This window comes from Giraffa tippelskirchi, chromosome 5, assembly GCF_054371585.1.
Source record: "Giraffa tippelskirchi isolate mGirTip1 chromosome 5, T2T-mGirTip1v1.2.pri, whole genome shotgun sequence".
Classification (NCBI taxonomy): Eukaryota; Metazoa; Chordata; class Mammalia; order Artiodactyla; family Giraffidae; genus Giraffa; species Giraffa tippelskirchi.
In genome coordinates, this window is record NC_137279.1 from 134383534 (window position 1) to 134409848 (window position 26315).

The 26315-nt window shown below is 40.0% G+C and overlaps 1 protein-coding gene across 1 annotated transcript in view; it reads right to left on the reverse strand.

The window, feature by feature from the left end:
* Window positions 1-3975: 3975 nt before the first annotated feature.
* Window positions 3976-26315, reverse strand: part of CLCA1 (chloride channel accessory 1) — a 43134-nt gene continuing 20794 nt past the window's right edge. The window contains exons 6-14 of the mRNA XM_081489969.1: window positions 25742-25960; window positions 24966-25193; window positions 21333-21507; window positions 19231-19337; window positions 16359-16574; window positions 15022-15283; window positions 13964-14134; window positions 5286-5519; window positions 3976-4476 (exon numbers count right to left, since the gene is read on the reverse strand). Coding sequence (XP_081346095.1) covers window positions 4094-4476; window positions 5286-5519; window positions 13964-14134; window positions 15022-15283; window positions 16359-16574; window positions 19231-19337; window positions 21333-21507; window positions 24966-25193; window positions 25742-25960 — 1995 coding nt within the window. The 3' untranslated portion in view covers window positions 3976-4093. The remainder of the gene's footprint in view (window positions 4477-5285; window positions 5520-13963; window positions 14135-15021; window positions 15284-16358; window positions 16575-19230; window positions 19338-21332; window positions 21508-24965; window positions 25194-25741; window positions 25961-26315) is intronic.

The following is a 26315-nucleotide window of genomic DNA, read 5'->3' on the forward strand; positions in this document are numbered from 1 at the left end:
GATGGTGACTTAAAAATGATACCATAGAAATAATGACCTACTTCAGAAGTTGCAGAGGAGAGCTCAGAAAATACTTCTCTTAGCCAAACCCTGGTACTTGGATATTGGGAGAAGTTGCAGCCTCTTCTAGAAAAAAGGATGTCTTCCAATAAAAGTTTAGGCTCAGTTAAGTGAAGGAGGAAGAGGAAGCAAGATAAAACCGTGGTTCTAGATGAGAAAGTCTAGTTAGGACACAGCCTTTATTTGAAAATCCAAGGTGACCAATGCCTAGAATATATTTATCAGATTTACCCACGCACTTAATTGACCTATCAGAAATTAAAAACAAAACTAAGATCATTGTGGGGTAATGATGGCATAAAGCAAGATTTTGTTTTGTTTTTTTTTAAATCACATATGACAATCCAGATCCATTTTTCAATGATCTGCTTTACAATCCAGAGTACATAAGAATGTTTTTCTCTGCTGTTCTCTACTTTGTCTTATCTACATGCTGACATTTACCTCCTTTCCCTGAAGTAACATCATACATTTCTATGCAGTTCCTCACTGTATCCCAAGGTACATCCCATTAAATTCACCCCAATGGGAAATTGCTGTCTCAATGAGTGACATCCTAGAAATTCTCCAGGCTAAACCCATGGCAGCCATATTTTATGGGGCTGAACTGGGGCCTCAGACCCACCCATTTGTCCATATGCGTCAGGTCCTCTAGCTAAGCATGTGCCCTAGTTTTTTTTTAATTAATTTATTTAAGGCTAATTAAATAGCCTAATTACTAACTACTTTATGATATTGTGGTGTGTTTTGCCATATATCAACATGAATCAGCCATGGGTGTACATGTGTCCCACTATCCTGAACCCCCCTCCCACCTCCCTCCCCACCCCATCCCTCTGGGTTGTCAGCTTTGGGTGCCCTGCTTCATGCATCGAATTTGCACTGGTCATCTATTTTACATATGGTAATATACATGTTTCAATGCTATTCTCTCATATTGTTCCACCCTCGCCTTCTCCCACATAGTCCAAAAGTCTGTTCTTTATATCTGCGTCTCTTTTGCTGTCTTGCATATAGGGTCATTGTTACCATCTTTCTAAATTCCATCTGTATGTGTTAATATACTGTATTGGTGTTTCTCTTTCTGGCTTACTTCATTCTGTATAATAGGTTCCAGTTTCATCCACCTCGTTAGAACTGACTCAAATGTGTTCTTTTTTATAGCTGAGTAATATTCCATTGTGTATATGTACCACAACTTCCTTATCCATTCATCTGCTGATCAGAGAAATGCAAATCAAAACCACAATGAGGTACAATCTCATGTTGGTCAGAATGGCTGCCATCAAAAAGTCTACAAACAATAGATGCTGGAGAGGGTATGGAGAAAAGGGAACCCTCTTACACTGTTGGTGGGAATGCAAAGTAGTACAGCCATTATGGAGAACAGTGTGGAGATTCCTTTAAAAAACTGGAAATAGACTGACATACAACCCAGCAATCCTACTTCTGGGCATACACACTGAGGAAACCAGAATTGAAAGAGACACATGTACTTGGATGTTCATTGCAGCACTGTTTATAATAGCTAGGACATGGAAGCAACCTAGTTTGGTTTCGTAACTTTCAGAAAAAGACTGCAATCTGATCTTCTGTCTAGTTGGTTGGCAAAGTACCTGGATGTGTACTCAATAAACAGTACTGAATTTTAGTACTGAACAGTAATGAATTTTAGGACATCACTGTTTTTCTGGCCTCAGAACTCTCTGCTGTTCTATTATAACAAACTTATACATAAGAAAAACTAGTCTTTCTTAGACTCAAGGACATACAATATATTCATTTCAGATTTTGTCTTTGGAGTAAACCCAAGAACTATTTGCTAGTTTTGCATTGCTTGGGCCCCCGTATAACAGTCTTTCCTCAACAATGCTGGAGTGTGTTGTAACACCACAGTGAAGAATGATTACAGTGAAGGATGCTTTGATCAGTGCTATATTAAACTTGTTGTGATTATTATATCACATTATTATATCTGAAGCTGCTGTCCTTAACATCACAGTACCCTAATTCACTGAGGACCTGTAGATGAAACTTCACATGGGTCTCAAACAGAGAAATTCATGCTCCTCTTGAACCTATGTTGTTTTTTTTTTTTCACTGTAGACTGTTAATCTTTGTCCTGCCTGCTTGGATGCTCAACATAAATGTGTGACCTGGGACAGCAGTTGAACAGAACATTATATTTAACTTTGGATATGCTAAAGTTTCCTCTAGTTTTTATCATATATTTACTTTCTTCCGGGCTTCCCTGTTGGCTCAGATCATAGAGAATCCCACCTGCAATGCAGGAGGTTTGGGTTTGATCCCTGGATCAGGAAAATCCCCTAGAGAAGGGAATGGTAACCCACTCCAGTATTCTTGCCTGGGGAATCCCATGGACAGAGGAGCCTGGTGGGCTACAGTCTATGAGGTCTCAAAGAGTCAGACACAACTGAGCGACTAACACTTTCACTTTTTTCCATTTCTTTATTTTCTTAATTTTTAACCATACTTATTGTATGTATCTTTAAGGTGCCTCAAATCCCATTTTGAAAGTTTTGAATCTTCCTTTTAAGAAAATCTATAAATAAAGAAATAAATCTAGAGTCTATGTGGAAACAATCTTCTAGATGGTTTGTTTTCAGAGAATCACTTGAACATTAAACTCATTGTGCTAATAAACTGGGAATTTGAAACAACTTTACAAGAATACTTGCCCTTGGAGGCACTGGAGTGTTTGATTAGTCTTTGATGGGAACTGTCTTATTGCTAAGTCTATTTGTCCTTTTTCCCTTTTCTTCCCTTCCCCTTTCATCTGTCATGACCATAGCCTCTTCCAGTTTTGTTTAGTGCTTCATGTAGTCCCCAAAACCTCCCTCCCCACACTACTCAGTCATAGATAGCACTCTTGATTTATCCTCACATATTCCTTATTGCCTGTAAGAAAAAGGCCAAATCTTACTCATCTGTTTGTATTCAGGACCTAGCATAAGCCTGGAATATAGTAGTCAGCTAATGAATATTTGTTGATGAACTGAATTGCATTACATAAGGTAATGCATATAAGGCATTAGTAGGACACTTGGCACAAAGTATACAGTAAATGTTTCTCAATCACTTTCCTTCACACCTTGCCTGAACCTACTTTTCTACTGCTTGTGCTACCACTGTGGCTTTAGGCATCTTTGACTCATAATTGCATGTACATTGCATACATTTCTGTGCCTTTGGAGCCTTTACCATGCTGTTATTTCCTTCCACAATGCAAAGTGAAAGTGAAAGTCGCTCAGTCGTGTCCAACTCTTTGTGACCCCATGGACTATACAGTCCATGGAATTCTCCAGGGCAGAATACTGGAGTGGGTACCCATTCCCTTCTCCAGGAAATCTTCCAAACCTGGGGATCGAACCCAGGTCTCCTGTGTTGCAGGAGGATTCTTTACCAGATGAACCACCAGGGAAGCTACAATGCAATCTCTTTCTTAAATGCATCGTCTTTGCCCAAATCTAGAGAAAAAGAATATGTAATCCTGGTAACGTTGGTCCAAATCTCTTCTATAACAAGTCATGAATTTTATATTTATTTATTTATTTTTAACTTTTTATTTTGTTTTGGAGTATAGATGATTAGCAATGTGTTAGTTTCAGATGTACAGCAAAGTTATACATATTCATGTACCTATTCATTTATAAATTCTTTTCCCATTTATGTTGCTATATAATATTGAACATGCCTTTTATATTTAAATAGTTTGACCTAGTTTGGCATTTCTGGCATATTTCAATGTAATTATATGTTCTTTTATAACTGGCAAAGTTCCTCAAATCAAATTAAACATATTTCCATTTATTGATGCAAGCACCCCTTCTTTCTGTACTTAAATAATAACTGAGCAATGATTAAATTTTTGGATTTGAATAGATACTTCTTATGCATGTGGATCCAGTTTTTAATATTTTATTTCATTAAATTGCCTCATACAGGAAGTCTAAAATACATTTTACAAATTTTTATAATCAAAAGAAGGATGAATGATTTATCTCAGGAAAACTCAGCCCAAGGAAATTTGTAATTCTCCTAGCCACTTCCACATAATTTTTAAAATGTGAATACCAGGAATGGTACTGTTGATACTAATATCAGGACAAGGAAGAGAAGGACTTGGTTTCTCTGGAGGAATCTCTGGGGGAATAAACAAAGATACTTGTGCAATGTTGGAGATTTCTGACTTCAGGCTGACCTTATCAACAGCCTGTATAGCAATGAAGAGATCCGTGCCATTTGTAAAAGTGATGGTTTCTGGTTTAAACACAAAGACTTCCTCTGAGTTGGCCTCCTTTGGGATGAGATCAGTAGTGTTCACTTGAAGCGATTCATTGAACTTGTCTCTGAGCTCAAGAATATTTGTGCTTATTCTAATGATGTACTTGTCAGCTAAAACACAAGTAAAAAAAAAGGATGTGATTTGTAATCCTTAAGTCAAAGTTTTAAAAAATCTGTTAGAAACACTATCACCATCCTATAAAATACCAATGAATAAATGAAACTGATGGTCCATTTTTATAAACACTAGTATCTTTTTTTTTTACATTTTAATTTTTATACCCTGTGCCCTTTTGTATTCTGACAGAGTGATAAATGTAAAACTGGATCAGGATTGACTTAAAGCCTAGGTAATTATTTCTGGCCATAGCATCTGACTGAAAGAGGAGATAATTACTGCTTATTATTTTATTATTTGTGCTTCTCAAACTTGAATGTACACACACATCATCCAGGGATCTTAAAATGCAGATTCTGGTTCAGTAGACCCAGTTCTACACTTCTAACTGGCATTCATGTGATGCCATGTTGCAATTCACAGACCACACTTTGAGAGAAAAAATCTGAGGTTTCTTCCAAAGGACAGCTCTGCTCCATAGTATTTATGCTCTATTCTCAGTTCTCTCCAAGAGACATTACTGAAAATGAGGTCTATTAAAGCACAGCTTGGCAAGATTTCAGGAAAAAAACTGAGGATTGCCTATTCCTGGTTGAAATATCTTACACCTATATAGGCAAGTTGTTCCGATTCCAAACTTCTCGTGTTTAAACGTCTTAAACTATCATTTCAGAGGACATTCCAGGTCCCTCCTGCTTTCTGCCCTCTACATGCATCACAGCACACCTGCCTGCCTCTCACCCTCTGCCCCTCTTCTTGGCTGCTAAACTCCTTTACAGGGTCCATACCACGTTCAGCTTACCTCTTCCATGATCATAATCATCTCCAGGAGCCGTCCAAGTCAGATTAATGAGATTGTCCCCTTGGATTTTTGCCTTCAGGTCAGTGATTTTACACGGTGGAAGGAGATCAGGTATGGGGGCCTTTGGAACATCGGTGGCCACAAATGAACCTCCCGAGGATGTTCTGCTGAAACATACTTGCTTGCCTTGATCCTTGTTAATTTCAGGGCTTGGTGGATTCCATTTTACTTCACCTACATTAAAAAATTCCTCAGTTAAGACAGATAACACCATGAAAGGGCTGTACTTCCCTCTGTTTTGTCATTGAGTTGCCCTCTTCTTACGCTTCCCTTCTCTCTTCCTACATGCAAAACTTAACTTTATTTGTTGTAAAGCTCCCAAATCAGGTCACATCAGAGGGGAAAAAGCAAAGAGAATCATAGTTCTTTACGTCACATATATTTATTTCCTGGATATTTAGTGGGGTAGCTTCCACAATTTGTTTTTTATAAATACACTTGTCTTGGAATTGATTTTTTGTGTGTGTGAGTTTTTTTAAAAAAATTTTAAATTGGAGGATAATTGCTTTACAATGTTGTGTTGGTTTCTGCTATATGTCAATATGAATCAGCCACAGACATACATAAATCCCTTCCCTCTTGAACCTCCCTTCCACCTCCCACCCTATCCTATGTTTTTGCTATCCTACTATCTTATCCTAGTAGGATAAGATTGTGGTCCACTGGAGAAGGGCATGGCAAACCACTTCAGTATTCTTGCCTTGAGAACCCCATGAACAGTATGAAAAGGCAAAAGGATAGGACCCTGAAAGATGAACTCCCCAGGTCAGTAGGTGCCCAATATGCTAATGGAGATCAGCGGAGAAATAACTCCAGAAAGAATGATGAGATGGAGCCAAAGCAAAAACGATACCCAACTGTGGATGTGACTGGTGATAGATGCAAAGTCCGATGCTGTAAAGAGCAATATTGCATAGGAACCTGGAATGTTAGGTTCATGAATCAAGGCAAACTGGAAGTGGTCAAACAGGAGATGGCAAGAGTGAACGTTGACATTCTAGGAATCAGCGAACTAAGATGGACTGGAATGGGTGAATTTAACTCAGATGACCATTATATCTACTACTGTGGGCAACAATCCCTTAGAAGAAATGGAGTAGCCATCATGGTCAACAAAAGAGTCCAAAATGCAGTACTTGGATGCAATCTCAAAAACGACAGAATGATCTCTGTTCGTTTCCAAGGCAAACCATTCAATATCACGGTAATCCAAGTCTATGCCCCGACCAGTAACGCCAAAGAAGCTGAAGTTGAATGGTTCTATGAAGACCTACAAGACCTTCTAGAACTAACACCCAAAAAAGATGTCCTTTTCATTATAGGGGACTGGAATGCAAAAGTAGGAAGTCAAGAAACACCTGGCGTAACAGGCAAGTTTGGCCTTGGAGTACAGAATGAAGCAGGGCAAAGGCTAATAGAGTTTTGCCACGAGAACACACTGGTAATAGCAAACACCCTATTCCAACAATACAGGAGAAGACTCTACACGTGGACATCACCAGATGGTCAACACCGAAATCAGATTGATTATATTCTTTGCAGCCAAAGATGGAGAAGCTCTATGCAGTCAGCAAAAACAAGACCAGGAGCAGACTGTGGCTCAGATCATGAACTGCTTATTGCCAAATTCAGACTTAAACTGAAGAAAGTAGGGAAAACCACTAGACCATTCAGGTATGACCTAGATCAAATCCCTTATGAGTATACAGTGGAAGTGACAAATAGATTTAAGGGACTAGACCTGATAGACAGAGTGCCTGATGAACTATGGACAGAGGTTCGTGACATTGTACAGGAGACAGGGATCAAGAAAATCCCCATGGAAAAGAAATGCAAAAAAGCAAAATGGCTGTCTGAGGAGGCCTTACAGATAGCTGGGAAGAGAAGAGAAGTGAAAAGCAAGGAGAAAAGGAAAGATATTCTCATCTGAATGCAGAGTTCCAAAGAATAGCAAGGAGAGATAAGAAAGCCTTCCTCAGCGATCAGTGCAAACAAATAGAGGAAAACAACAGATTGGGAAAGACTAGAGACCTCTTCAAGAAAATTAGAGATACCAAAGGAACATTTCATGCAAAGATAGGCTCGATAAAGGACAGAAATGGTATGGACCTAACAGAAGCAGAAGATATTAAGAAGAGGTGGCAAGAATACACAGAAGAACTGTACAAAAAAGATCTTCACGACCCAGATAATCACGATGGTGTGATCACTCACCTAGAGCCAGACATCCTGGAATGTGAAGTCAAGTGGGCCTTAGAAAGCATCACTACGAACAAAGCTAGTGGAGGTGATGGAATTCCAGTTGAGCTATTTCAAATCCTCAAAGGTGATGCTGTGAAAGTGCTGCACTCGATATGCCAGCAAATTTGGAAAACTCAGCAGTGGCCACAGGACTGGAAAAGGTCAGTTTTCGTTCCAATCCCAAAGAAAGGCAATGCCAAAGAATGCTCAAACTACCGCACAATTGCACTCATCTCACATGCTAGCAAAGGAATGCTCAAAATTCTCCAAGCCAGGCTTCAGCAATACGTGAACCGTGAACTTCCAGATGTTCAAGGTGGTTTTAGAAAAGGCAGAGGAACCAGAGATCAAATTGCCAATATCTGCTGGATCATCGAAAAAGCAAGAGAGTTCCAGAAAAACATCTATTTCTGCTTTATTGACTATGCCAAAGCCTTTGACTGTGTGGATCACAATAAACTGTGGAAAATTCTGAAAGAGATGGGAATACCAGACCGTCTGACCTGTCTCTTGAGAAACCTGTATGCAGGTCAGGAAGCAACAGTTAGAACTGGGCATGGAACAACAGACTGGTTCCAGATAGGAAAAGGAGTACGTCAAGGCTGTATATTGTCACCCTGCTTATTTAACTTATATGCAGAGTACATCATGAGAAATGCTGGGCTGGAAGAAACACAAGCTGGAATAAAGACTGCCGGGAGAAATATCAATAACCTCAGATATGCGGATGACACCACCCTTATGGCAGAAAGTGAAGAAGAACTAAAGAGCCTCTTGATGAAGGTGAAGGAGGAGAGTGAAAAAGTTGGCTTAAAGCTCAACGTTCAGAAAACTAAGATCATGGCATCTGGTCCCATCACTCCATGGGAAATAGATGGGGAAACAGTGCAAACAGTGTCAGACTTTACTTTTTTCGGCTCCAGAATCACTGCTGATGGTGACTGCAGCCATGAAATTAAAAGACGTTTACTCCTTGGAAGGAAGGTTATGGCCAACCTAGATAGCATGTTTAAAAGCAGAGACATTACTTTGCCAACAAAAGTCCGTCTAGTCAAGACTATGTTTTTTCCAGTGGTCATGTATGGATGTGAGAGTTGGACAGTGAAGAAAGCTGAGCGCCGCAGAATTGATGCTTTTGAACTGTGGTGTTGGAGAAGACTCTTGAGAGTCCCTTGGACTGCAAGGAGATCCAATCAATCCATCCTAAAAGAGATCAATCCTGGGTGTTCATTGGAAGGTCTGATGTTGAAGCTGAAGCTCCAATACTTTGGCCACCTCATGCGAAGGGTTGACTCATTGGAAAAGACCCTAATGCTGGGAAGGATTGGGGGTGGGAGGAGAAGGGGACGACAGAGGATGAGATGGTTGGATGGCATCACTGACTCGATGAACATGGGTTTGGGTAGATTCCGGGAGTTGGTGATGGACAGAGAGGCCTGGTGTGCTGCAGTTCATGGGGTCACAGAGAGTCGGACACGACTGAGCGACTGAACTGAACTGAACTGAATCTTATCCTAATCTTAACCTGACTCAACATCAGTTTAAATACTTCCTCTGCTTTAAACCTTCTCAGACTTCCTCAAGCAGTCTCTTCCACCTAGGTAATACTGTGGGTTTTCTTGTCTTTCCTATTTATTTCCTAATCATTTAGCTGGAATTCAAGAATTGCCTTGATAATTTATTCTTTGAATTTTTCTCGTTCTCTCCATATTTGTGTTTTATCTTTCTTATTAGATTGTAGTTTCTCACAAAATGTTTTATGATAGGGCTTCTAAAATTGTGTGCTTTTGAAAGACTTGATTTTCTCAATGAATGCATCGAAATCTAGTTAATGTAGCAATTCCAATTTGCTTCACATTCTTGCTGAAAATTTGTACTAAAGTCATCCGGAAATTCTAAAAATTCCTGACCTGTTCAATCAGTGGGATTCTTAGACTTTCTATTCAATAAAAATATTCTATAATACCTTAATATTACATTACTCAGACTTTACTTTCTCATACAACACCCACTTTTGGATGGGACTGGGGATAGAAGCTAGGTTCAATGCTGTAAAGAGCAATATTGCATAGGCACCTGGAATGTTAGGTCCATGAATCAAGGCAAATTGGAAGTGGTCAAATAGGAGATGGCAAGAGTGAACATCAACATTCTAGAAATCAGCGAACTAAGATGGACTGGAATGGGTGAATTTAACTCAGATGACCATTATATCTACTACTGTGGGCAGGAATCCCTTACAAGAAATGGGGTAGCCATCATAGTCAACAAAAGAGTCCGAAATGCAATACTGGGATGAAATCTCAAAAAAGACAGAAAGATACCTGTTCGTTTCCAAGGCAAACCATTCAATATCACGGTAATCCAAGTCTATGCCCTGACCAGTAATGCCGAAGAAGCTGAAGTTGAACAGTTCTATGAAGACCTACAAGACCTTCTAGAACTAACACCCCAAAAAGATGTCCTTTTCATTATAGGAGACTGGAATGCAAAAGTAGAAAGTCAGGAAACACCTGGCATAACAGGCAAATTTGGCCTTGGAGTACAGAATAAAGCAGGGCAAAGGCTAATAGAGTTCTGCCAAGAGAACCTACTGGTCATACCAAACACTTTCTTCCAACAACACAAGAGAAGACTCTACACGTGGACATCACCGGATGGTCAACACCGAAATCAGATTGATTATATTCTTTGCAGCCAAAGATGGAGAAGCTCTATAGAGTCAGCAAAAACAAGACCAGGAGCAGACTGTGGCTCAGATCATGAACTCCTTATTGCCAAATTCAGACTGAAATTGAAGAAAGTAGGGAAAACCACTAGACCATTCAGGTATGACCTAAATCAAATCCCTTATGACTATACAGTGGAAATGAGAAATAGATTTAAGGGACTAGATCTGATAGACAGAGTGCCTGATGAACTATGGACAGAGGTTCGTGACATTGTACAAGAGACAGGAATCAAGACCATCCCCAAGAAAAAGAAATGCAAAACAGCAAAATGGCTGTCTGAGGAGGCCTTACAAATAGCTGGGAAAAGAAGAGAAGTGAAAAGCAAAGGAGAAAAGGAAAGATGTACCCATCTGATTGCAGAGTTCCAAAGAATAGCAAGGAGGGATAAGAGAGCCTTCCTCAGGGATCAATGCAAAGAAACAGAGGAAAACAACAGTATGGGAAAGACCAGAGATCTCTTCAAGAAAACTAGAGATACCAAGGGAACATTTCATTCAAAGATGGGCTCAATAAAGGACAGAAATGGTATGGACCTAACAGAAGCAGAAGATATTAAGAAGAGGTGACAAGCATACATAAGAACTCTACAAAAAGATCTTCACGACCCAGATAATCACAATGGTGTGATCACTCACACTCACCTAGAGCCAGATATCCTGGAATATGAAGTCAAGTGGGCCTGAGGAAGCATCACTACAAACAAAGCTAATGGAGGTGATGGAATTCCAGTTGAGCTCTTTCAAATCCTGAAAGATGATGCTGTGAAAGTGCTACACTCAATATGTCAGCAAATTTGGAAAACTCAGCAGTGGCCACAGGACTGGAAAAGGTCAGTTTTCATTCCAATCCCAAAGAAAGCAATGCCAAAGAATGCTCAAACTACTGCACAATTGTACTCATCTCACACGCTAGTAAAGAAATGCTCAAAATTCTCCAAGCCATGCTTCAGCAATACGTGAACTGTGAACTTCCAGATGTTCAAGCTGGTTTTAGAAAAGGCAGAGGAACGAGAGATGTAATTGCCAACATCTGCTGGATCATTGAAAAAGCAAAAGAGTTCCAGAAAAACATCTACTTCTGCTTTATTGACTATGCCAAAGCCTTTGAGTGTGTGGATCACAATAAACAGTGGACAATTCTGAAAGAGATGGGAATACCAGACCACCTGACCTGCCTCTTGAGAATTTGTATGCAGGTCAGGAAGCAACAGTTAGAACTGGACATGGAACAACAGAGTGGTTCCAAGTAGGAAAAGGACTACGTCAAGGCTGTATATTGTCAACCTACTTATTTAATTTATATGCAGAGTACATCATGAGAAACACTGGGCTGGAGGAAGCACAAGCTGGAATCAAGATTGCCGGGAGAAATATCAATAACCTCAGATATGCAGATGATACCACCCTTATGGCAGAAAGTGAAGAAGCACTAAAGAGCCTCTTGAGGAAAGTGAAAAGAGGAGAGTGAAAAAATTGGCTTAAAGCTCAAAATTCAGAAAACTAAGATCATGGCATCTGGTCCCATAACTTCATGGCAAATAGATGGGGAATCAGTGGAAACAGTGGCTGACTTTATTTTTCTGGGCTCCAAAATCACTGCAGATGGTGATTGCAGCCATGAAATCAAAAGACGCTTACTCCTTGGAAGGAAAGTTATGACCAACATAGACAGCATATTAAAAAGCAGAGACGTTACTTTGCCAATAAAGTTCTGTCTAGTCAAGGCTATGGTTTTTCCAGTAGTCATGTATGGATGTGAGAGTTGGAGTATAAAGAAAGCTGAGCACCAAAGAATTGATGCTTTTTAACTGTGGTGTTGGAGAAGACTCTTGAGAGTCACTTGGACTGCAAAGAGATCCAACCAGTCCATCCTAAAGGAGATCAGTCCTGGGTGTTCATTGGAAGGACTGATGTTAAAGCTGAAACTCCAATACTTTGGCCACCTGATGTGAAGAGCTGACTCATTTGAAAAGACCCTGATGCTGGGAAAGATTGAGGACATGAGAAGAAGGTGACGACTGACGACAGAGGATGAGATGGTTAGATGGCATCACTGGCTCAATGGACATGGGTTTGGGTGGACTCTGGGAGTCAGTGATGGACAGGGAGGCCTGGCGTGCTGCGGTTCATGGGGTCACAAAGAGTCGGACCCGACTGAGCGACTGAACTGAACTGAAAGTCTGCTTATTTAGCCCTTATAATTATTTTTGTCTGTAAAGACAGATTGTTCTTTATACCAAGTAATCTTGTCTTGGGCAAAGATTAGATGAATACTTTAGGAGATTTAAGGTTAGTTGAATTCATCAGTAAAGAAGGTCTTTCTTGGTACCAAGGCTCATCAAAGGATGGGGAAAAAACATGGCTTCCTGATGCCAAACCAGGTGCTATCACCGTTAGTAATGTGCACTGATAACCTCTCTAGTCTCTGTTTCTCCATCTGTTAAATGACATAATTAGGAGAATGAGATATACTAATGTAAATATAACACTGACATAATGCTGGATATAGTCACTCTACCAGTTTCCTCCTGACTTCTTTTCCTGACTCAAAAAGAAGAGCAAATGAGAATAAACTAAGATGAAATACATAAAAGAGCTTTGAAAGCAACAGTATGTTTTAAAACATTTTCACTATGACCAACTTTGCTTGAGGGCATACCACTTATCTCAGAATCTTCCCTTTACTGAGTACACACTCAAGAGGACAGTGGGAAGCTTCTTGGAAGAGCTATTCTTACTATACATCAGAGCTAAGACAAGACTTGTCCAGGATAGAATGGATATTGATGGAAAATAAGTCCTGGAACCTAGCAGGACTCAGTCTCAGATCTGATTCCAGCTCTACTCAAGGACAGGTGTTCATAACGAAGATTGATATGGGACTGTCTGTTGCACGGAGCATCATTTCTCCACTTCCTTACATGTGGGCTCAGTGTTTTGTCTGTTATTAGGTTTGTCCACTATTCTCCCTGGTCTGATAGAAGAAGAGAGGAGGAAAAGGAGACAATGTGCTTATGGTGATATTGATGCAAATAACAAGACCTGAATTGTTATTTTTTTTGATTCTGTGGACATGTCTATATCAGTAGAAAGAGCTTAATTACAAAATGTTTTGAAATATTATTAAAAGTAAAAACAAACAGTTATTGAATGCTTCTTGTTCACCAGCAATAGCTTATTTAGATGCATTTTCTTATTTATTGTCATAATCATTCCATGAGGTACTTACTATTATTACCTATTTTACAAGTGAGGCAGACAAAGCACAAGAGAGTACCTAAAATACTTTATCTGGTAGAAGGCTGGAATTGAACCAAGGCAGTCAAAATCTATATTCAATCTGATGGTTTAACTAGGTGCTATGTTGTTACCTAGAGAACGGTGAACGATATCTGGACATATGTTTGATTGTTATGACTGTGAGGGCTGCTTCTGATGTCTAGTAAATAGCAGCCAGAAGTGTTGCTAAGCATCTCACAATGCACAGGACAGCCCTTCACAATAAAGAATTATGTGGCCAAAATGTCAGTAATGGCAAGGTTGAGAAACTCTGATTTAATTCTGCACTATTCTCTCCTCAGGTTTTGGTTTTCCCTTGATTCCAAGTCTTTTACTCAAGCCAAGGATGTTGTTATAGATTACTCACCATTCTCAATCCAGCCAGGTATGTACATGACTCCATTCTGCTGGGGTGATACCTTCTGAGAGGCTGTGTTGACTCCTCCCAGAGCCCACACTTTTACACTGTATCTACCATTTGTATCATAAGCTGTAAAATACCTTGAATAGATACCATCATCCTTAGTAGCATCAGCACCTTGACAGAGAAATGAAGGAATTAATGAAGGAATTAGGATTTGACTGTGTTAAGGATGAGGTATACTTCTTTTACCACTTTGTGTGTGTGTAATTTCAAATGCATACATCTTGTCCTCCTGAATTGTCTTTCTTTTGAAATCAGAGATCAAGTCATATGTCTCTGTTACATCCAACACAGCACAAAGTAACTACTCAATAAGTATCTGTTGAACTGAATTGACTTACTGTATGTTATTGGTGAGAAAAAAGTGTTATATGATTATTTTCTTAAAATTTATGACTTTTACTGAGGATAGGTTTAGGTAAGAAATTCATCTACAGAATTTGTTCTAATAAAGTTACCTGTTTTATAGTAAATAATCAAGTTCCTTCTAAAATAAATGTAGAATTTTCTTTTTCTCACCCTGTTAGACTTCTTAAATATAAAAATAATAGACTTTTCACTTTGGGCAAGATAATATAGAATTCACATAGATAGGGGAGTCACATATAACAATACTTGAGTCCATCTCTGCTGCTTTCCAAATGTTAAAGCCTCTTTTTTTCATCTGTAATGTAGGGATCATAATACCTCAAAAGTGTGTGGTGAAGATAAGAAATGAAGATCTATCTATCCATCCATCCATCACAAACTCCTAACACAAAATAGCTATTAATTTTCCTCCTTTCCTTTTCTGAGAGAGTTGGAATGCCCACTGACAAATTTCTTGCACTTTATAGAAGCTAACGGCAAGCCCTTCTCATGTTTCCCAACATTTTGAAATATAGGAGTTGTAGGGAGGCAGAGAGCTCTCCCAACCACAACCCTCACCACAATATGCCCTCCTGCTGTTGCCTGGCTGTTTCCTGGAAAAGAAAAATGTGTCCAGTTCCTGGGGTGGTTACCTGCTCCATTGTCCAGTAATTCCAATGTAACTGTTTTCCCATCCACTGATTCTATCAGGGCTGTGACCATGGACCTGAGAATTGGCTTGGCTCCTTGGTGAATCTTTACATAAACTACCATAGGGCTAGGGAATTTGCCTGTGTCTTTGTTCATTTTAGAGGTCACTGTAATTGGAGGCAAAGTAGCACTTGATGCACGGGAGGTGACAGTCAAAGTCAGAGTTTGGGAGCTTGCTTGTAGGCTATATTTCCAAATGCCAATCTAACCAAAAAAAAAAAAAAAAAAAAGGAGACATTTCCAGTTAATGAATTTAAGTGACAGACCTGACTTCAATGCCAACTATAGGAAGAGCTCATCTGATACATGTGCATTACAAGTAGATCTAAGAAGGTTTTTTATACTCTCTTAGTCAAGGTAAACTTTGGTATGTTTGGACTAATGATATGGTTCTTACTGCCAAGAAAATTCTAGCTGGGAAAAATGAGGTTTGAAAGTCGTGTCCTTATCATAGCATTGGTTTCTCAAGAGCAGGATCAATAGAGGAAAGAGTTTTCATTACGCCAAAGCATCAGCTGCTGTGTAATTTGAAGGTTCTCCTTTCAATACCTGGAGAAAATATCACCAATTTCCTTTTTCTTGACTAAAGCTATGACTAACCTACACAGCATATTGAAAAGCAGAGGCATTACTTTGCCAACAAAGGTCCATCTAGTCAAGGCTATGGTTTTTCCAGTAATCACGTATGGGTGTGAAAGTTGGACTATAAAGAAAGCTGCGCACCAAAGAATTGATACTTTTGAACTGTGGTGTTGGAGAAGACTCTTGAGAGTCCCTTGGACTGTGAGGAGATCCAACTAGTCCATCCTAAAGGAAATCAGTACTGAATATTCATTGGAAGGACTGATGTTGCAGCTGAAACTCCAATACTTTGGCCACCTCATGCGAAGGGCTGACTCACTGGAAAAGACCCTGATGTTGGGAAAGATTGAGGGCAGGAGGAGAAGGAGACGACAGAGGATGAGATGGTTGGATAGCATCACTGACTTGATGGACATGAGTTTGAGCAAGCTCCAGGAGTTGGTGATGGACAGGGAAGCCTGGTGTGCTGCAGTCCATGGGGTCACACAGAGGCAGACACAACTGAGCGACTGAACTGAAGAGACTTGCTGTCATACTGAGTGATTTCAATTGAATGGAGTTTTTTCCTTGTTCTCTTTCATTCAACACTGACTCTTTTTTTTTTTTTTTAGTAACCACTATCATTTAAAAAGCTGCGATTATTCTGTAAAAATTTTATCTTATCAAATTGTGAGAAGGAAAAAAGATGAGCCCATACCTTGGCAATGTCTGGGATTTGGAGGTAGGCCATTTTGGTGTTTGTATCCACTACAAAGCCATCTTGTTTCTTTCCACTGGGATCCCAGAGAAGTATTTGAGGAAGATCAGTTGTCCAGGTGATGAGAAACAAAGTGTCTTTCCCCACAGTGCTGTCCACAGTCACTGTGCCATTCATCCACTGACTGTTCTGGAGGGTTAATCCCCTACTCTCAAGCTGTAAAGTAAGTATACAGTTCTTTACTTTCCAGAGAATACAGCTCCCATCACATAATAGCTTCCATTTTGCTCCAACTATTAGTTGCCCCATTAAAAAGACTTCAGTGGTACCTAAGAACTTGGTCTGATGTTTAGTACCTATTATGATCCAATTCTTCTTTTTTTTAATGATCCAATCATAAATGACTTTTCCAGCCTTAGTGTCAATAATGTTGATTCTGACACCCAAACAAGACTAAAAGATCCTTTTATGATCTTCATGAATCTCTGACTCTCTGACTACCACGCTCTCTGCTTTTCCTGGAAATCTATACATTCATCTCCAATTGTCTAAGCTTTACCTACTCTTCAAAATTATAGTTGAAAGTCACTTGATGTCCATCTCACCAGCAAAGAATGATCTCTCCCTCCTTTGATTTCCCACAGTATCTTTTTTTGAAAACTTTCAATTTTGTATTGGGGTATAACCAGTTAACAAACAATGATGTGATAGTTTCAGGTGAACAATGAAGGGACTCAGCCATACATACACCTGTATCCATTCTCCCCGAAACTCCCCTCCCATCCAGGTTGCCACAAAACATTGAACAGAGTTCCATGTGCTATACAGTAAGTCCATTTTAAATATAGCAGTGTGTACATGTCGATCCCAAACTCTCTATCTATCCCTTCCTCCCATCCTTCCCCCAGAAACCCTAATTTCATTCTCTAAGTCTTTGAGTGGATCTTGTTTCTATCAATCCTTTGATGTCCTCACATTGTGTTTTGCTTTATACCTACCAGTATACTGTACATTTCATCTTATTACTGGACTTACACCCTTAAGGGGACTAACTAGGACTTATTTTGACCCACATCTGGATTGTTTGAATTGCAAATAACTAAGTCCTAGGTCAATTATTATTGCAGTCCCTGTGAAGATAAGTGAAATAAGTCAATGCCCAAGGCTGATTTGTTATCTGGAGAAGAATGAAGGCGCTGTGGAGCAGGGTTTGAAGTAGGGAAGGGTTAACCAGACTTTGTAGAAAGTATAATTTTTCAGGATTATCTCCTAGCTAATTATTTATGGTCTTCAAACGAATATCTGTTAGAAGATAGGATGGTCTGATCATCGAGCCCAACTTTCTAGTTTTGAAAATAGAGTATGATCTAAGATGTGAAGAAAGCAAGGGGCCCTTAGCTCTCGTCCTTATGATAGGTGGGGAAATGAGTTCTACTCATGTCTCTATCTCCTTCCCGTTTAGGTTTCTTAAATATAAAAATAATGGGCAGAAATTGCCTGACTGTGAACTTGCCCATTAATCAGTTTAATTACTTTTCTAAGACACATTCCTCTTGTGTACAAACCAGGCTCTTAGGTTTAATATGCTAAATCTGAACGAGTAAATGAGAGTAACTGCTATATTCTTTGACTGAATAAATGCTACACTGATAGACTAAAAGCCTATTGTTTTGAAATCTGTCATTATTTGGCTTTAAAAAAAATTTTTTATTGGAGTATAGTTGATTTACAGAGTTGTGTTAGTTTAAGGAGTATAGCAAAGTGAATCAGTTGTACATATACACATGTTGTGTTTAGTTGCTAAGTCTTGTCTGACTCTGTTGTGACTCCATGGACTATAACCCGCCAGGCTCCTCTGTCTATGGCATTTTCCAGGTAAGAATACTAGAGTGGGTTGCCATTTACTTTTCCAGGGGTTCTTACTAGCCCAGGGATTGAACTCACGTTTCCTGCATTGCAGACAGATTCCTTACCACAGAGCCACCAGAGAAGCACATATAGATTCTTTTAGGTTCTTTTCCCATATAAGCCATTACAGAGTGTTGATTAGAATTCCCTGTGCTATACAGTAGGTCATTATTTGGCTTTGATTTACATTATTTTTACTTTCATTCACAATAAAAGTTACAACTCACACAGATGTGGTGCTGATTGTTCACTCTCTCTAGTTTAAAGATTCACATGAATAATTTTTACAGCTGTTAGGAAAGAGCACTTAAAAATATATTTGTCCATTTTTTATTGTCTCAAGACTTTTGAAAGAAAATTTTGTTTTCTTCAAATTCTAGAACCAGAAGGGACCGCAGAAGTTTTCTGGTTCATGTCTGGCTGAGAACTTAAGTCCAGAGAGGTGAAGTTCTTTGCCCATGGTCACAGTTAATGACAGACCCAGGAACAGGATCCAGGTGTCTGGACTGACCGCATGGGCTTTTCACAGTACAAGTCACTTTCCACTCTTTATAGGAAAATCTTGACAAATATCAGGAATTTGAATAATGGAAAAAAAGACCAAGTAATCCCTGAACAGTTGTTCCAGATAATTTATATTGAGATGATCTACTCCAAAGAAAATTCTGGGCCAATTATATTGCTATGGGTGCTTGTTAACATATGTTAAAAAAGAATTCTTGGACCCCTTACACTTTATGTTGATGGTTTCTAAGAGGAAGTCACTTAGTATTGTTTCCAAATTAGAAGCACTGATTGCCTTGTTTAAAGGAATACTATTGCATTTTAGGAATAATGGCTGAAGCTTCTATTTTAATTTTAATTCATTACCAGAAGAATGTGGAACTTAAAACTTATAACCATGAAACTCCCTATCTTGGCTATGGTTTTTAATAAACATGAAAAACTGAAGAGGAACTCTGACCTGAATGGAGCGCTGGGAGACAGCTTTGTTTCCTGATGAAAGGGCCGCAAAGGCATCCATGAGGCCGTTGTTCTGAACCTGATCTGAAGCATATGTCTGCAAACCTCCTAGAATGCAATTATGTTATCAGAAGTTATTTTCTAGAAAACAAGTATTTGCAACATTTTAGCAATTGTTAGGATAAAATACACAAAATACTCTTTTGTGCTATTAAAGCATTAATATTAATAGATTAACATTAAATAGATGTCCAGATTAACTCAGAAGCTGATACTACTAATAATATTTTAATCCTACTAAACAAATCCTTCAGCAACATTGTCATTTGGCTACTTCAGCCTTCTGCAGAGCAGTTAAGAATCACCGATAGACCAAAACTAGTAATATAAATCTTGTGTTTTTAAGGTCATGCACTTTCATACGAGCCATTAAGCCTCACTGCAAGCATATTGATTTATTCTTATTTTACACATAATCTTAGCAAGGTTGACTTTCAAGTTTTCTCTTAAATCAAAAAAAAAAATGTGTATATTACAGAAGCAAGAAATAACTGACAAGTGATGGTTATAGAAAAGTATTATATGTAGTAAACATGAGATGATATACCAGGCCATGTAGTCTACACCTATTTAGAACAGGTGTAACTAAGATAGTTGATGTTACTGCTGCTGCTAAGTCACTTCAGTCGTGTCCGATTCTGTGCCTCTCCATAGATGGCAGCCCACCAGGCTCCCCCGTCCCTGGGATTCTCCAGGCAAGAACACTGGAGTGGGTTGCCATTTCCTTCTCCAGTGCATGAAAGGGAAAAGTGAAAGTGAAGTCGCTCAGTCGTGTCCAACTCTTAGCGACTCCATGGACTGTAGCCTACCAGGCTAAGGCACTTTTAAACTCTTAGTGACATCCAAAATCTAAGGAGAGTGTTTTGGTCATCCTGTCGGTACCTTACCCAGATCCCCTTATCTAGGCTAATGCATCTCTCCCCAGCAGCTCTGAGTGTTAGCCAAACAGCATATAGCTGCCTCCTTTTCAGAAAATTGCCTTACAAAATGCGGCCACCCTAGCTAAAGAACAGCATGCCCCACTCACCCCTGCCCTGCCCTGACATTTTTTAACCACTGACTGATGGACACAGTGGTACAATAGTCTATCTTTGAAGACTGGACCAAATCTGTTTTGCAATTCTAGATCCAGAGCCTCCTGTGAGGTCAGGCTTCAGCTGGCCTCCTAATTCACATCTGTGCTTAGCTTCTCCTGCCTGATCTTAGCCCCTACTGCCCCTTTCACCTGAGAGCTCTCCCTCTCATGCACCCAAATCTCTTTGTCAGGCTCTGCTTCTAGGAATCCCAGCCTAAGACAAATACTGTTAGGAGCAAACAGTCTGTTGTTTTAGCTGGCTCAGAGGACAACTCAGCAATTGATGTCCATAATTCTGGCCCTAGGTTAAAAAAATTTAATAAAAACCCACTCTGCTGAAGAATAGTTCAGATGGAATCTATTTTAACCATGTACATATGGAGGTGAAGCACAATATGTGAATGTTTTACAAAGAAACTGAATTACATTCTCGATTTTCAAAGTGACCTTCTGTGTGGTTCAGCAGGCACTTTGTTTTTCCCCTGCTTACTTCTTGTTCAAGTCCCAGTTTATATGTCACCTTCCTGTACCCTTCTTCCCCAGATGAAGTCTAGGCTTCCGTCTTTGTGCTCATTGCACCCTCTATTACTAACAGAGCACTTGTATTATATAGTTAGTGCCTTGTCCTCTGTCTCCCTAGGGTCTCTTGGTCAGCTGCCAACTGGAAGTGAATAAATAGCTCCTAGTTAACCTATTAGATTCTTTCCAATCTTTGTAAGGTGTCTCGGAAGAGAGTCCCAAGTGGTGTGCTGGTCCCATCTTCTCCAGACTGCCCTAATCCTAGAAACAAGGCATTAGAATAAATGAGTGGAGCCGGTTCTAAAGTCATTTGGGGGTAAGGGCAGCTGATTGGTCAGTAAAATAAGCCCATATCTCCTCGCCCTGCCCTTCCCCTACTCCCCAGTGCACTGGAGCTCAAAGTCCAGTGGAAGAGAAAATACAGTGGGACTCAGCAGGTCACCCTTCACCTGTCATTTTTGACATCTCCTCTAGTTCCTGCGCTGCGGATGGCCCCAGGGCGACTGTGTGGATGATGGCTCCGCTTTGTTTCACCTTGTCAAAGCATGCACTTATAGTGTTGTCCTCCCCATCAGTCAGTAAGATGATTTCAGCTCCATCTGTTGGATATTTCTTCTCAATCACCTAAGGACATAATTCAGGCATGAGTTGTCACACTCAGGGTAGCCAAAGTATTGGGAAAACTGCAATTAAACGGAACAAGAAGAGAAATTCTAGAGGAAATAAAAGTGTCTGGGAATGGTCAAATATCTCTCTGTCTTGCAGTGATAAAATTATAAATCAGCAAGATTCATGGAACTTGACAATGGTTTTTTCCCTTGGTTAGCCTGTTGCAGAGAAGGCTCAGTAAGGTGGGATACAGGGCAGTCCCAGGGATGGACAGCTCTAGGGATGCAGAAAAGAAGGGTTTTCTAGTTTCCTTCACATGATGTCTCCTTGAGGCTTTCAGAGGTTCCCAGATGACTTCAGAAACCACCCTCATTTAATAGGGATAATAATGGGGACTAATATATTACTATTATCATATTAGACTCATGGCAGATTTTAGCTTGCCTGGTATTCACCAGTCTTACCATTCCAGCTGTTTATGACTTGCCTTGGTTCTGATTGGTCAATTCCCAGGTCACATGAATTATTAAAAATTTTAATATCCCCTCTGATGCAAGCAAAACATTTTGTTCCTATTAACCCCTAGTTCCTAGTTGTTTTATGACACCTATGTCTCAACTATTCCTGGTAGACACAGATTATGTTTTTTATGTGGTATAGAGAAGTTACGCCTTGTGCCAATATTGGATAAGAAAGAAAATCAGATAAAAATCATAATGTTTATGAAGTGGAAGGCAAGAGTTCACCTTCCCTTAAAAAGAGGAAGGGAGACTCAGACATAGGGGAAACAAGTAATTCTAAGTAACTCCAATCTCTGGACCGGACTCTCAGAAAGGGAAGAAACTCGATGTAGGTTAAAAGAGAAGCTGAAAGCAGAGGAGACTTCTGCCCCACTCCTTTTGAGAGGGGGCTGCTCCACAAAGGATGAAGGCAGAACTCTGATTGCTGTCATGTGAGGAAGCCTGGAGCCCAGGAGCCTGTCAGTTGTGGTTGAGACCTCAGTCTGACCAAGTTGCAGGGCTCAATAAGTCATGTCTGACTGTTTGTGACTCTATGGACTGTAGCCCACCAGGCTGCTCTGTTCATGGGATTCTCCAGGTAAGAATACTGCAGTGGGTTGCCATTTCCTTCTCCTAGGGATCTTTCCAACCCAGGGATTGAACCCAGGTCTCTTGCATTGCAGGCAGATTCCTTACTATCTGACCCACCAGAGAAGCCCCTGTGAGGACAGAGGAAGGGCTCAATTTGGATTCCCTTGTCTCACTCCCCATCATTGCTATGTGTCATGGAAAACATGCAGAAGTCAGCAAGTATCCATAGGGGAAATGGAAATCAGCTGACTTGAGAAATGGCAGGCAAGAGGACAATTTATCTTGTCCTAGAAGCTAAGGGGTGTGCAACCTCCCAAGGGCTAGATGCAGGACATGAGGGTGCTTAGGGCTGTGCTCCAGCATTGAGAGCCAGAGTGTGGTAAGTCAGCCGGGGAAAAACTAATGGGCACTGATTAAGCTAAGAAAGCAAGTAAAGTCCAGTGGCCCCAGCTCAACAGACACCACTGCCATACTTGGCCAGGGTCCTCACCAGGGGCCAGCAGGGAACTTGAGACAGGGCAGGATCCAAGGTTCTTTGCCTCATCACCCTGTGGTCACACGTAAGCTCCTCCCACCCCATACCTGGGCTCTGTAGGGCAGGAGGAGCATCTACGTTCCAACTGTGTGCCTCACATTCTCTCTCACCCACTGCAGTGAGAAATGCAGAACTAGAAGTTCCTTCTTCACCATCAGGCCATCTGGTATTAGTCATTTCCCCTCGGGTGTTGTATCGCATGAGTTCAGTAGACATGTCAGTGATTTCAGTGTCAGTTTCCCTCCCCTACTTGCTTCTTTAATCAAAGTGTGTGGGTGAGTGACAGAGGCAAGAGAACCCAGGTGCACAAAGGCATCTGGAGAAGGGTTTTGAAGTTGACTGTGTATGCAATAAAATCCACTTCTAGGGAACTGATTTTCAAAGTGGAAAAAAAGGGCCGGAGGGTCAGACTGCATATGAGGGAATGCTTGAGTCCACTGTCAACATGAAACATGTGAGCTGAAAACTAAATATTCCTGCTGCTGCTTGGAAATTGGGAATAGCCCTGTTGATGTGCTGTGCCCCAAGCAGGCAGAAGGTAGACTTTCTCAAGACACTGCGGAGATTCTGAGACCTTAGACAAGCCAGCTTCTCTCAGCATCCTATTATTTACTTCATGGGACTAAATAGCCTCTAATAAATACAGAATATTATAGTTTATATTTGGATCATTTAAGCATCTGATATAATCAAATAGCTCAATTTAACTTTATTTATTGAGAACTTCCTATATAAAAGATATTGTGCCAGAAGTTAAAAGATAATTTGTATCTCGGAACAAGTTTTGTTTGAGCAAAGGACATGACAGGAAAGAAGACGGAAGAGCTAAAACTCTTGAGGTATTTTTAAAAGTAGAAAACAAGTTCATAGGATTCAGAAAGAGAAACTCTATACAGTTGAAAGGATCAGGAAAGATGTCGAGACATAGATAGTGTCTGTGATGGATGTGTGAAGGAAGAGTATGGTTAGAGATACAAAGGAGGGACGAAAAATTAAATAGGGAGCTGGGTGGGCAAAAGTGTGGAAACTGCTGGCAAAGGACAGGTAATCTAATTTGCTTAAGCATAAATACCTGAAAAAGAGTTCCAGGTACTTAAGCCTGGAAAGGTAGGTAGGGGCTATGTTATAAAATAAATCAAATATTAGATTGAGAAATTTTACTTAGCTTTGTTGAAAATGGGGAGAGATTGAGGCCTAAGTAGAGGGGTGACATGATTGGATGATCAGATGGGATCTTTGGATACATCCCTAATACAATTAGACTTGCAGTTCCTAAGCCCTCCTATTTCGAAGTTAAACCATTTGCTTGCCCAAAAGGAGGTCTTATGTACCCAAAATTTCGAATGTTAAGCTACTTCAAAATTTAACCATAACTCTGAGTTTACTTTTTTCTTCAGAGAAGATATTCTCTTATATCCCTGTGTACCTTTCCTCATAGCATACATTAGTGTATGATTATATACTTATTTATGTGACTATGAGGTTAATGAATCTTCCCCCAGTAAGATTTTAAGCTCCATGACAGCAGATGTGGTATGTTTGGCCCTCATGGTACTCTTAATGCCTGGCCCACTGCAGAGCCCGGCATGTAGAAGTAACACCATGAATGTTTCAAATGAAAGCAGAAAAGCATGAATGCACAGATGCAGAAAAACACAAAAGCGTGAATGAATTAGTTAACAATAGTTTTGGGGGCCTGTGTTACTGCATCATTTGGACCATTGCTCTGCCCTTGGTTGTCTAATTCAGCTAGACATGAGGCATGCATAGAAATACTGGAAAAGGTAATTTCTTAGGAGACATAAATTGTAAACATTGGCAAACTGTGATAGGAGAACTTGTCTCACAGTGAACGCTGATTGAAGCCCAGAGCAGATGGATGTTCCTCCTGAGGCTGTTGTGGGTAAGCTTTTGGTAAGCGTGTCTCTTTCAGTTGCACTGTTTATCTGTACAAGTTCACTTTGTACATAGGCAGCACTGTCAAACGTCACCATCCCGACCCAGGACCCTTGTTCAACCGTCTGCAGAAGGAAGAGTTTGCCTGCTTGATTCAGTCGTTTAAGGCGGTTACCAATCTAAATGGAAAATCAGAAGAAAAGCAGTCAGGTTAGGTTTGGATTGGCAGACTGACAACAGAACAGAGGGAATTTGGAAGTAGTTGCCTCAGTGCAGAGTAAATAACAACAAGCTTACTCAAGGCATATCATTCTATGCAGGAAAATTTCTCCTTTATATTTAGTAGTATATTTAGATGCAATTTCAGGGCTTTTGTATAAATAACTCTAAAAGCTAAATCCAGGTTTGGCTTTAGTTCATTAGTTCAATGTCCTAGAAATAGTTTTATTTATGTACATATTGTCAGGAAAATATAAAAAAGGTTAATTCTATATAGTTCATCAGATCTTTGCTCACAAATTGAAAGCTATTTGGCAAATGAGACACTTGATGCTGAATTTTTGTTGAATAAAGTGAAGGTGGCCTTTTCTGATGGAAATGTTATGCTTGTAACTGTTCTGACCTTTAGGGTTGTGTTTATTCACAGCCAGTTCCAAGTTGTGGTCTAGATCATATCATAAATAAATATGAGATGAGCATCCAGAAGACCAAGACCCACTGAACTTACCGTCATGCTTCCAGACTTATCAAGCACTAAACACACAATTCTTTGTCCGATCTGCAGCAATGAGAAGGTGGGGTTGGGTGGCTGTGTTGTCATAGGAGTTGTTGCCTTAAAATCCTCTGAATCTTGGATCACTTCCCATGTGCTTCGGAGATTGCATTTTATGTTTTGCTGGTTGGGGGCTTCTTTATTGTGATTTTTTTCCGTACAGAATTCAACCACCTAAAATTGTCAGTAAAATGATACAGGTAACAGTAAACTACTTGTTAAAATCTTTAATAATTTGATTAAAATATTTTGTTACATTTATGTGCCCTCCTTCTCAGTCTGCTTTGGGGAAAATCACAGTGAAAATTCAGAGCTTCCATCTCAAAACATGTCTTTGACCTCATTGGACCCTTTGTGCTTCTCAGCAATGTATTTACCTGTTCTTAGCTTCCCTCCTATTTCTCAAATTTGCCTTTGCAAGCAATCACCACTACCCTCAAGCCACCTATATCTCAACATTTCTCCCCTGGTAACATTTTCTCTCTCCATCCTTTCCCTTCCTGCTCAGTTTCTTACTTCCCAGTGATTT